At 46.3% G+C, this 12,536-nt stretch overlaps 2 protein-coding genes across 2 annotated transcripts in view; one reads left to right on the top strand and one right to left on the bottom strand.

Moving 5' to 3' along the window:
* The window catches only part of LOC144166781 (monocarboxylate transporter 12-like), a 51,025-nt gene extending 42,143 nt beyond the window's left edge, over positions 1-8,882 (bottom strand). The window contains exon 1 of the mRNA XM_077696269.1: positions 8,725-8,882. The gene's annotated coding sequence lies outside the window, so the exon portion shown is untranslated. The remainder of the gene's footprint in view (positions 1-8,724) is intronic.
* Positions 8,883-9,101: 219 nt separating this feature from the next.
* LOC144166780 (uncharacterized) overlaps positions 9,102-12,536 on the top strand; it is a 36,720-nt gene continuing 33,285 nt past the window's right edge. The window contains exons 1-3 of the mRNA XM_077696268.1: positions 9,102-9,251; positions 9,377-9,436; positions 9,610-12,268. Of these exons, the coding sequence (XP_077552394.1) occupies positions 9,225-9,251; positions 9,377-9,436; positions 9,610-12,268 (2,746 nt within the window). The 5' untranslated portion in view covers positions 9,102-9,224. The remainder of the gene's footprint in view (positions 9,252-9,376; positions 9,437-9,609; positions 12,269-12,536) is intronic.

Here is a 12,536-nt window from a genome sequence, read left to right as displayed (position 1 = left end):
GCACACGCCAGTGGCTGCATTGAATACAACAAGCACCGTGGCCTCTAACAAATAACAGTGCGGGCAATAAAAAAAAGAACTCGGCAAGTCCCATTTTCCATCCTCAACTCGAACCAAACCTTTTGAATTTGTTCTCTGCTGAAGAGGGTCAAGGGAGTAAAGTGTTCATGGCTGCCTAGCTACTTGAACCTTATTTACTGATGCATTGAAAAGAGGACTTTCCTCGGAGCATTTAGGTCAGCTTAGGTGCTTTGAATTAAGGTGATGATGATGATAATGATTGACAGTGGTATCCCCTTTGTAGCGGGGTGATGACGCATCATCTTACAAAAATAATAATAAAAAACTACAAAACCAATGTTTTATTCCCTTCAATTAATACTAGCGTGGCTCTTATGGCAGGCACAATAGTTATTAGGCACAAAATACTTATTTTTTTTCTGTTACAGGGGGTAGCTGTCCTGGTGAAGGCATAACTACGGCTCCCCCTGGTGACTTTATTTACTTGTATAGGACTTATATATACTTTCACACTGCATTTCAATCTCTCTATCGTTATGGTTTCTTTTATCCTTAAGTGAGACTTGCTTCACCAGGCAGACTTGTTTCAACAAACACACCCCAGCTTGGCCAGAACCAGTGCTCTCCATGGCTGGCGAGCACCTGTTCCACTCATGCGCCATCACAATCACCTGTCCTGTGCTATGACAGCACCCTATGCAATATCTCGTCCCACTACTGCCAGCGTGCTTAGGCTGGCTGTAGCGCAACGGTTTAATTCCCAGATGAACTCAAACGCGCTCTTTTACTTAAATCTTTGCGGAAGAGGCCACTTTCTGTACTCGAGAATGACAACGACAATGCCGATGTTTTGCCTAAAGGGGCACCTAAGGCTTACGCTTTAAAGGAAATGTCCACAAACATCCCACTTGTAATGCAAAAACAAAGGTCCAGTTCTCTTGGCCTAGCATTGACTTCAGCATTAGGTTAGCAAGAGCTCCCACGAATGCTCCGAATATTTGTGTCAGCCGGAAATGACCAGAATAAACTAAAAGAAAAGTACACGAGAATCGAAAAATGTTTAATTCAATTAGTGCTCAACTGCTATCCAAGATCAGTAAACCGATCAGTAAATCGGGGTGTATGTAAGGAAAAAAAAAAGAAGAGTGGCACATTATGTCCAAATTCAGAGGAACCAGAATTCAGCGAGATGAGTAGTTTTTATTCCTTTTCCACCGAACAATATGCGAGATGTCCCAGAGAGAACATTTCGCACGTGTCGCTGAATGAACACAGGATTGATTTCTTGCACTCACAAGAACAGGACATTTAAGCCGGACTGTCTTTGCTGAAATAGGGTGCTCTTAATTGACTTTATACTTAGGTTAATTATCAAATACGGCAATTAGTTTAATACAGAACACCTCCCTCAGCTGCACCCATCCACTTACACTTTGTAAAACATGATGAGCAAGATCTACCTCCAAATTTCCCTACAACATTACACACATTCAGCGAATTAGGCTGTGTTGCTATGTTTTCGCACCCTTCCACAGCACTTTCTCTTTACGTCACAATTAGTTTCAGGCAAGTCCATATGTGTGTCCCCAATGTTAGCACAAACAATTAAGTGTCTACAACATTCCCATTAACTACTTGCCTGTCCCTGTTGTGTTGTTGTCCCCCCTCCCATGCAATAAGTACAATGCCTGCGAGGCAAAACCTATTAACCATACAATGGCCTGTCATAGCTGGCATGAGGAATGCCTTCTGTTGTTTCCCAAAACACATCAGCAATTCACAAGTACCTCGAGGACTCCCAATGGGTGGTGCTTCGGCGTTAGTGGTTGGTAAGCGCAGAAAGCACGATTAAAAAAATGAAAGTCCAAAAATAATTTAAAGGGGCAACAAACACAAAATAAAAGTTTGGTTCTTTAAAAAGACTGCCTTGTCCTGATAACAACGATACCAATTCCGTCACAAGCAGTAAAGACACAACCGAAATATCAAGGGAAACAAATGAAGCGGTGGCAACTCCCCAGCTATTTTCCTAAATTTCTCTTATGCCGTCACAGAAGCTTGTTCGTGCGACTAGTGGCATCCGACCTCAGCCACCACCAAGAGACATGACTCGGAGATTGCATTGGGGCTTCTAGTTCCATCGGATCCTATCAGTAGAATTCTAACATGAAGTTGACACACAGATAACAGCGTTTTTAAAAGTACTGGCCCATTCCACATCACGGTAGCGTAGAATGTGAAATTTTTTCAATATTTCTAGTGTTTTTTTAAGCTAAACATTTTTCATGGCTGGGACACAGCTGAGTGATCCACTAAAGGCTAGCACCAGTGTTCAGACTGACCACAGTTGTATTCTTCATGGCCCTTTTAATTGAGATTCATAGCAGAGCAGAGAACCGGCCCCAGTACGGTACCCTGTAGGCAACCGGCGCACGCACGTGTGCAGAGACAGAAAATGTTGTTGTGTGCATGAGCAGGTGCACCGGATACTGCTCCGGAAACCGGTTCACCTGCTCACGCACACAACCACATTTTCAGTCTCTGCGCACGTGCCTGCGCCGGTTGCCTACAGGGTACCGTACTGGGGCCGGTTCTCTGCTCTGCTATGACTCCCTAATGTCAGCTCAGGAGAGTCAAAGATTGGAATGAAGAATGTCTACGTACAGGGTACTATTTTTCACTGTTCCCTTCATTATGCAAAGGATGTGAATAAGTCTGCACATAGCTTGGCAAATACCAACTGCGTTGCTCACGCAAAAGGAACAGAGCTCAGCACAATGCGTTGAAGACAAGGGTGACAGGTGTTGCACGCCAGCTCGAGATCGACACATACAGCCTACAGCCAGATGTTTTACTTATGGCTGGGGACTTCGCTTGTGCTACGGAAAATGGGATCTCGTCATTGTAGAGGAAATGTCAGGCGGGTGGCGTGACACCGACAGCTGCAGGATTTCCTAGGCATGTGGGGACTGTTTAGACGTGCAGCTGCTCAAATGTTTACATGTGCACAAGAACCAGAAAAAAAAAAAGAATAAGCATTGCAGGCATCCACCGAACGCACTTCCAACGCACATTACCAGTAGTTCCGGCAGGATGTCAAATGGGCATCAATGACTTTACCTTTTGTGGAAAAGTCATTGACTGCATTCAAGCATATATATCACGAGATTTCAGCAATTTTTACACGACTGGCTAGCGCCAGAAGCAGGGACCTTCATTTGTGCGTTGTGGTTGAAAAGACAACTGAAAAACGTGTAATTAATTTCACTTTTTCAGGTGGTCAGCTTGTCACTGAAGCTTTCTGCACATGTGCAGTCTACCTGCACATGCAGCCTAACCACAGTAGAATTTCAATAAACAGAAATCAGTTAAATGGCATTGCCGCTTAAACGGGACAGTAGCCTGTACGTTAATTGGTTTTGTATACAGATAACGTAAAAACACTTTCTGTAATCGGAACTAAGATTTCTGCGTGACCGATTAAATGGAACTGAAAGCCACTGAAATGAGCATCAGCTTTCTCCAGTTCCAGCAGTTTCGTTTTTGTTTTTTTTTAAACTCGTTGGCCTCGTAACCTAGTCTCGTTAGTAGTCAGCTGTGTTAGCGTGATGAATGCAACATAAAAAATTGCTGAATTTTGTTTAGTACACACTGACTCATTGTTGCCAAATAAACTTGGTGTATGCTGTGCCTACACCTCTTTTAGTTTGCTTTACTTCTAAAAAACTACTAGCTACATTCACCTTCTAGTCCTTAGAGTTCCATGAAAGGGGTTTTAAGAGTGTACACGCACATAAATTTGCACTTTTGCACATCTCTCTCAGTAAACGGAACTTCTGTTAAATAGAACTAATTTTTTTCGGTCTCTTGGAGTTTCATTTGTCGAGAGTCTACTGTATCTTCTTTCACAACCCATCTTGTGAGCACACAAGTCACTATTTTTAAAGGTTGCTTTAGCCTGCCATGCTTCACCAAACACATATATTTCCTGATTAGGACTTCACTGCTTGCAAGATTCCCCCCCCGAAGAATAAAAAAACCCAGCTTTCAAACATGTAGCGCAGAAGAAAGAGACACAGACAAGTAGACACACACGGCACTACTGTAGAAATTTGGGCTTGTTGGTACATAACTTTCAAACATGTAGCGCAGAAGACGAGAGACACAGACAAGTAGACACAGTTATGTACCAACAAGCCCAAATTTCTACATAGCGCTGTGTGTGTCTACTTGTCTGTGTTTCTCGTCTTCTGCGCTACATGTTTGAAAGTTATGTACCAACAAGCCCAAATTTCTACGCTAAATAAAACCCAGGTGTACTATTCTCACAAGTCCCACATTCATGTACCATAACCCAAGTGCCGCGTTTTCACAAGTCTCATACTGATGTACCACGTCTCAGCCCATTTGGGCATGCTGCTAACTAATTCACCACAGAGGCTTACCCGCATTAGAAAAGTGGATGTCATGGTACAATACAATGCTGCGTGCCTGTAGCCTTAAGGGGCCATGCAGACAAAATACAAGATTGTTTCATTTGAAACATTTCAGTGTTTTAATAATGCCCCCAGAGCCTGTCCAGGAGCAAACGATGCTTTATTCACTGAGAAATTAATTTAAGTGGCTTCGATTCTCCCACCAAATCACGTGTTTCCCGACGTCTGCAATGGCATCTCAAGAACTGGTCTTCAAGCTAAACCTGGTGTGCAGTGAAGACTTGTTTACAGTTAGTCAACCTAGATGGTGCCACCACACCACGGCTTGCCGGTTGCTGCCTTTGGTTTGTTTTTGACCGTATTTGTACCTGGCTTGTTTTTGTCCAGGTAGAAAATAATAATTTCGTGAAACATGGTGCTCGTTTGACAAAAATGGTCGTGTAAGACTTATGCCAATCGGTCAGCGTCATTTGAGACAACCCGAAAGCACCACAGTGCTGTGCAGCTAAAACAAGCATAGTGTGCGCAGTACCAACAGCAGTATGCATCGGTACTTCAACGTTTACGCATACTATCAAAACTTTCATTGTTTATACCACCATTAATCTTACTGCTATAAAAAAATCCGCCCTAAATTTACACGCAAATAGTTTGTTTGGCAAGCCTATAAGCCCTGCCTAATTAGCATTTGTTTTTGCCGGCCTCAGCCAATTGCAGAGCTGGCACATATGATATCATAGGTTCTGTTGTGGGAAATGAGCTGGTCGGTCGCACGGCCATTCCCTTTTTCCCCAATTATATAGCTTATCTGAGCGAAGTTTACGCCAAAAGTGGCGTCAGTACGATTCTAAAGAGGTAATCTTTTGAATGAACTAAACTTGTGTTTTGTCTGCATGGCCCCAAAATGTGTCTGCCCATTTGTGGGCACAGAAGTTGTGGCATTCTCATTTCCGTCATAATAATCGCACCGTGTGACCTGCTTCTCAAGTCAGTGAAGAGTGGATTGCAGAGAGATTATGCTACAAGTGTTCCTACTTTCTTTTCATTTTGGAGGAATTGGGAATATATATTCCCAATTCCTCTAAAATAAAAAGAAACCTGCCCCGTTTTTTTTTAATCCTTGCTTGTACAGCACCAATTAAAGAGGAAAGTTGGCTGCCAACTAATGAATTCATGGTGCTAGTGAACACTACAGACGACTAAGCTACACAAAGGACAAAACACGCGCTAGATTTATTGCGAAATGGCAAAAAGGGCAAGTGCGATGAATGCGGAGTTTATTATGTTTCAGCTAATGTATGCTTCCTCATTTATTTTGTCTTGTCCCATGGATTACATATATGCATGTTTCCTTGTTTCTTTTGGTATAAACCCCCCCATTGAAGCCTAGCGTGCGTTTCGACCTTACCTTAGCTCTGTCCTGCACAATGTTTGCTAGCACTATTAGCTTGTTTTGCAGTTCCTTCACTGAGTAAATAAAAAAAAAGTAAACGGATTCTTCACAGCCCTGGTTAGGTCATAGTTAGGCCATAGAAAGTGGCGAACTAGATCACCCGTATTAGTATTTTGGTAAAGCAATATGTATATGTACTCCGTCCAAACAAATGCACAAGATTTCCAGCCTCTGACCCTCCTCCACCTGTCTTTTTCGTTTCAAACAACAATGCACAAAGTTGCAATATCCAACATGTAGCCTGGCACATTAAGCAGGCTTTGAGCAATTTTCTTCATAAGACGTTTTTTTTTTTTTTTTTACTTTTCACCTATTGCGCTGACCTGCAACCGAGCGCTCATTTTCGACCCCCCCAACCCTTTTCTGTTCTTGATGTCGCGAGAACAGCAAATCCAAAAGCACCGTTTTCTGTCCAGCAACCTCCGTGCAAGCATCCATTTTTGAATGCGGCATTGTAGGAATTGTGCCTAAACAAAAACAAGAGCCACAATAACTTCCGAATGGGCTGATACCAAAAAAGGTGCCGCCATAAGCAACGTTGCAAGCTTGCATCACGTCACTGGAGGCAGATTTCAAAGCTCCCGCTAAAGAGAACACCTAGCTTCTCGCGAACTTCAGAATAAAGATAAACCTCCGAACTCCCACTCCATAGCTTCAACAAAAGATAGCACGATTTTAACCAAACAATTCTGCAACAAATAACGATTGGAAAAATTAACTTTACTGTTCATTTAAAGCTTTCGTCACAGTTTCTTGTGACATTCATAAGAAAGGCATCCTAGTGAGTGTACAAGCTCCTATGTGCACGAATTTTTACTGCCTCGAACATACTAGCTTACATATACAGAAGCTTTGCTGCTAACACGGCCCTGCAGCTTCCACTGATTTATGAAGTCCCTACAGAACCGTTTATTTTTTGTCTTATCCTAACATTTACTAGTAATCGTGCAGCTATATACGACTCTGGACTGCGATATGCCTCCATGAAAAGTCGCGCTCCACAGTTTATTGCACGCCAAGGAGGTGAAGTTGAGGGGCATTATGTGGCTTGGACACTACCTAAAAGGTCGGTGCCTTATACCCCTGTCAAACGTGCCTATTTAAGTGCACTTCCGCCGAGTGCACTCGGGCTTCCCAAGCTTCCCTCGGGCCAAGGGCACAATAATACAGGTAAATGGTTAACCTACATGTACTTAACGTATCCTTGCTAGGAAATTAAGCAGAACTCGTAGCATGCAGCACTAAAACATACATGTGCTGCTGTTGTCGCTGTAATACATTGCACTATTACAAACAAAAATTTCCTTAAAATTAATAAATTCCAGGCTATAGGGGCAGCGACCCCCTCTCCCCCGAAGAAATTCCCGCGAAACGTTAGCATAGCGTGAGGTAGCTTTGAGATAAATACCCGAGGGGAATAATCATTAGGTTGCGACTATATAATAAACAAAGAAATTACGATGAAGAAAATTGGCGCGCGGCGGCAATTCCAAGTGTTCTACTACGCTGCGTTGGTAGGGCTCATCGAAACTTCTAGACATCCGACGGATGCGTCGCAGTAAATAAGAAAAATATTAACGCGTACGTACGAACTTATCGGGAAAAAAAAACAGCAGCAAGAGCCTTGGACGCTGTTGAACGCGTAAATACATGAGGGAAACCGAGACTTAAGTTCCAATCGCGGCGCGACAATCTCGCAGGTCACGTAACACTGCGCGCTTCCATTTTTGTGCCTTCATTACGGCTATTCTGTGCGCGCGCGAGCCCATGCAGGGCCCGCCCGCCTGAGAATACGTTACCAAGCTAATTTTCGAGATGGTGCTAGCCATCTGGGGTCACGCGCGACCTTCAAAAAAAACAAACTAGAAAACAAAGAAGCCATAATTACGGCTCCCACACCGAGACGCGCGACTGACATGGTAACCTGACGGGTCGATGATTACGGCAGAGCGAAGCGCACCGAAAATAAAAACACCAAACGAAACACAAAAACGCGCAACGAATTCTAGGCGCGGCGTTACTACCCGTACGTTCTAGTCAAGCGACTAATTTTGGCCTTGGCCTTCGGCGCGCTTTTACGATCAAACCAGCGCACAGCAACCGACGTGATGCGGCCCTGAATAGGCTATAACGCGATTAAGTAAGAGGCTTTCGTCAAAACACAACAAAGACAACTGCAGAACTGTCAACAGCGACAACAACAACAACAACACAACGGCGGCGGACACTCCGTAGGTGTAGCGAGGGGGAGTTCCAGGCGCAGCGCCACAAACGCTGCAATGCGGACCACCCCCTCGCAACGGCTTGAAATTGCAGAGACCGCGCGCAGCACTGCACTGCACTACGAGGCACGTGATGAGTGCGCGTAAAACAGCACAATTGGTGCATTCGCTTTCATCGCAGATCAGAATGGGGCACGTCGAGCGCTAGCCGAAACAATGAACGGCTGGCGGGCGCGCGCTGCAAAGACAAAAAAGCGGAAGCGAACGTCTCCGCTGACGACTCCGAAATTCCCAGTACTGCGCGAACCTCCGTTTCGCCGTCGCGAGAGAAAAAAACGCCACGCGCAATATTAATCGCGCGGGTCGACGGCCGCACCTGACGGAGGCTGGAAAAGAACGGACGCCCCGAGCGAAGCGTAGGAAATTGCGCCAACAGCGATCGCAGTCTGAAAGCGAAAGTAACGAGAGGCAAAAGCAAAACGCGATGCCCTCCTGGCGCGATCAGCTGCGCTGTCGACGGATGATGGGTAGGTACCCCGGGGGAATTCTCGCCTCCCCTGCAATAAAGGGAGGTGCAACTCGGGCCGCTTACCTCATAATTCGTTTCTCAGCTGTTCATGAAGAGGATAAAACTTGGCCGCGTTCGTTTCCCACAGAAACCGAGGAACTTATAAACGAAGAAACAAAAGACACACACACACACCGCCGCCACACTTTGAGGTCGGGACAAAACGGCTCTAAAAGCGAGCTGGACAGCAACACACCAACACAACCGCCGCCAGGGGCACCTGGTGACGGGAATCGAAAAATAAAACGTAACCTTGACCACCTTTCACAACTTTATCTCAGTTAGGTCAAAGTTTACAAACTTAAATTTAAATTTAAAATAAGCATTTGTTATAAAACTTTTTATTCTACGCTTTAATTCCTACATCGGTTTGCAGACGATGGCCGAGAGGGAGCAGCAAGGCAAGAAACAACATGGCGATACGCGCCGAGCTTTGGTTGCAGAAAGCTGGTCCTGTTTGTGTGTGAACCGCTCGGCGTGTTAAACCGTGTGATGACAGCGCTTATTTGCGTTAGGGTCGTGCCATGGATTCATCGAATCGACAATCTGAGGTAGGTCATGGTTGTAACCCGGTTGACGCCACTTTTTGTTTCACCTGGAGATGTTTGTCCGGGCTGTGTTGTCACCGCGCTCATTTCGCTGTGATATGAAACGCTTGTCTTCTGCCTCGTTTTAGATCCTGGAGAAATTGGCGAGAATTCGCGAGGAACTTGCCAGGAAAGAGCGTAAGCTTCAGGTAAGCCCGCTTCACGTTCAACGTGATCGCATATTCGCAGCAGTTGCCCCGCGTTTGCGTCTCTTACGATCGAACCGATGCATCAACACGCGTGTTGCGGTCCCGATTAAGTTATCGCGAAATTAAGCGTAAGACTTGCTTCACGCCGTTTTTTTCTTTCACCCCCTCGACAGAAACTGAAACGTCTCTCCGCTCTAAAGAAAGGACAAGACAGCCTTCAGAATGAATCGATCGGGTCCGACGAGACACGTCTGTCGACTTCTGCAGACGTTTGCTCGCCGCTTCGGGTGCCTCTCGAAACGACGCTTCCCGAGAGCGAAGTTTGCCACTCCAAGTTGCAACGGACGAAGACGCCAGAGGAAAAGTCGTTTTCTCGAGAAGAAGCCAAGTCTACTCTCCAGGCAGAGACCTCTGACAGCCATGAACGTCGGTTGCAGGCAAATCGGAGCAGCTCATCGGTTTGCACGCCGCTTGCAATTACAGCGCGGGATACGGCCCCCGCAGATGGACCCAGTAGACTTACGGTGACCATTGCTTCACCTCGAAGAAAGTCGTCAAGGTTAGAAGCTCTGTCTCAACGAGAACTTTTCACTAACAATGTGGCACATTCTTCGATTGAGAATAGTGATACTGCAAGCTTCAGTCATGCCCTCGAGGTCAATTCATGCCTGTCAGTTCCTAAAAAGAGCTATGCTGACGCGCCACAAGATACGAATGGGAACAAAGTTGCAGAGTGCAATTTTAATCCCAAAGCAGATGCTTGTGAGGTATCGATGCAAACAAATGCCTCCCTTAGCATGTCACGGCTCAACAACGCTTCTTTTCTCGACATGTTGTTGCAAGACTCGCAACCGGAGGTCAGGGATTTGGATTCGACAGCTGCTGGTAGGCTCTCACAACAAGACAAGCTGACATTAAGTGCAGAGACAAGTTGTGGGGCTGTGAAAGCACGGTTTTCACAAGAGGAGAAGGTACGATGCAGTGTAACGTCAAACACCACGCCACACCAAAACGGGAACAAACAGAAGCGGTCCACTGGTTTGTCACTCGTCAGGTGGACAAAGGAAGATACCCGGAAACAGAGCAGCGGTAAGAGCACACATGATGCTGAAAAATGTGAAGTGAACATTGTCGCCCAAGATAAACTGCACGTTGAAGTCTTTAACCCGTGTGACGATGATTCGAGGGATTCTCAGCAAGAATTGTTCGTTCATGAAGATGAGCCAGATGTGATCGTGGAGTATGCCCCTCTTAAGGTAATGGCTGACGACAAGGGTGGTATTAACGAACAGCCTGTGAAAGAAGGCACCAAGATGACAGAGAAACAGTGCAACACTGACAAGGCACCAGATCCTTCTGAGTCACACTCCCCCTTGCGAAAAAGAAGACGGACAAGATCCTACGAACCAACAACAATAACGGCCGACACAAAGGATGCAAACTACAACTTCCGGAAGCGGAAGCTCTCGTACAGCCCGTTCTGGAAGAAGAGGATGAGCAGAGAATCGAAGACCATTGCCTCCGCCTTCAGCAAGCTCATACAGGGTGCACTCAAAACTCCCATCTCCATGTTTGAGTTGAACTTCGAGCAGTTCGGTTTGATTGAGTGTGCTGAGGCGAAGGGACTACCCACAGATCCTGACTCAGCTAGTCATCGGGAAAAGTCTCGGTTGACTGTTGATGACAACACATCATCGGAACGAAGTTCTCCTGGGAGGTCAGAAGCTTGTCTGAAGATCGAGCCGGACAAACGAGCTTCAACTGTAAGCAAAGGCGAATCGAGGACACTGGACGACTCTGATAGCTGTATGCTGGCTAGACAGACAGAGGTATTCCCCGTGGAGAACGTGCCGTGGCGTGAGCGAAAACTGGGGCGCCGTAGTTCCCGTCGGCAGAGGCGAAGCAGCAGCACTGTTGCAGAGGGCACCGCGTCGGAGTCTTCGACCAATGACGCAACGTCAGTCCCTGACAAACATTACACTGCAAGAGCGAAAATGTCATCTCCACTCGCAGCGTGGGAAACAGTTGGTAGCGCAGCTCCTGCATCAAACGGTAACAGTGACTCAATGAATACGGCTTTGCCATCACAGTTGTCTGGGGACTACACTGCACCGACATCTCAGCATGGGGAAACACCGAGAAACACCTCTCGGAGTCAAATCGGGGCAAGCCGTGTTCCACTACACGTTGCGAGGAACAATCGCGAAGCGCCGACGCACATTCTACCCTCGAGTGCTTGCTCCGACGGTGGTTCGTGTCGGCAGGAGAGCTCCAAGTCTCGACATCCAAGCCTGAGTTCACCTTCCATTGCCATTTGCGGCAAAATGGAGGGCAGTGGAAAGCCGGAGCACGCGTCGAGAGACAAAAGCTCGGAGGATGCAGCTGACACTTGCGACCATGCAATTCCAGTTTTGCCTAAATCAGAGCACTCATCCTGTCTTGACTTGCAAGGCAGCTCCGAGCTTGTGGAAGGAATGCCACCTCTCTCATCATCTGACCTAGCTTGCAAGGGAGAGGAAGAATCTTCTCACGAAGCCGAGGACGCTGATGCAGACAGGTCGATAACTTTGCGCGGTGAAGTCGTCGAGTATTTTTCCCGAGATGACTGCAACGTGCAAGGCGGCGGGCAAGCTTCCGAGCCGGGTTGCGCCACAACCGTGGTGGGTTCCGCACACAGCACCCTGTTTTCCCAGAGTGAAGAAAGTGAAGGCACTGAGGATATCAAGGACTTCGTCAGCGGAGTCGTGGAACGCTTGGGTGTTGCTGATGGGAACTGTCCCGGGTTCCCGTCGGGGGCTACCGAAAACCGGCTAGAGGACAGCGAAACACCCGGTAAGCAACCTTGGGAATATTTTTTGTATGGCCTGGCCCACCTATATTAGTGCTAGTAGTGTTCAGTTGATGTTGGTTTGTGCTGAGTGCTGCGTCAAGGGGAACTTCCATATTGGTTCTCCAATTTCTGTATTAAAAGAGGCCATGAAGACAAAAATGCAAATTCGTTTCATTGAAAAGATGGCTTGGTCCCGATAACAATAACACCAATTTCACCTCAAACATTAAGCAAATAATTGAGATATTAAAGGCCAACTGCCCTCAAAAT

This window comes from Haemaphysalis longicornis, unplaced genomic scaffold (assembly GCF_048455015.1).
Source record: "Haemaphysalis longicornis isolate Haplotype H1 unplaced genomic scaffold, Haemaphysalis longicornis Haplotype H1 scaffold_19, whole genome shotgun sequence".
Lineage (NCBI taxonomy): Eukaryota > Metazoa > Arthropoda > Arachnida > Ixodida > Ixodidae > Haemaphysalis > Haemaphysalis longicornis.
Note: the sequence above shows the minus strand (reverse complement) of the source record. Positions and strands in the feature narration are given on the sequence as shown.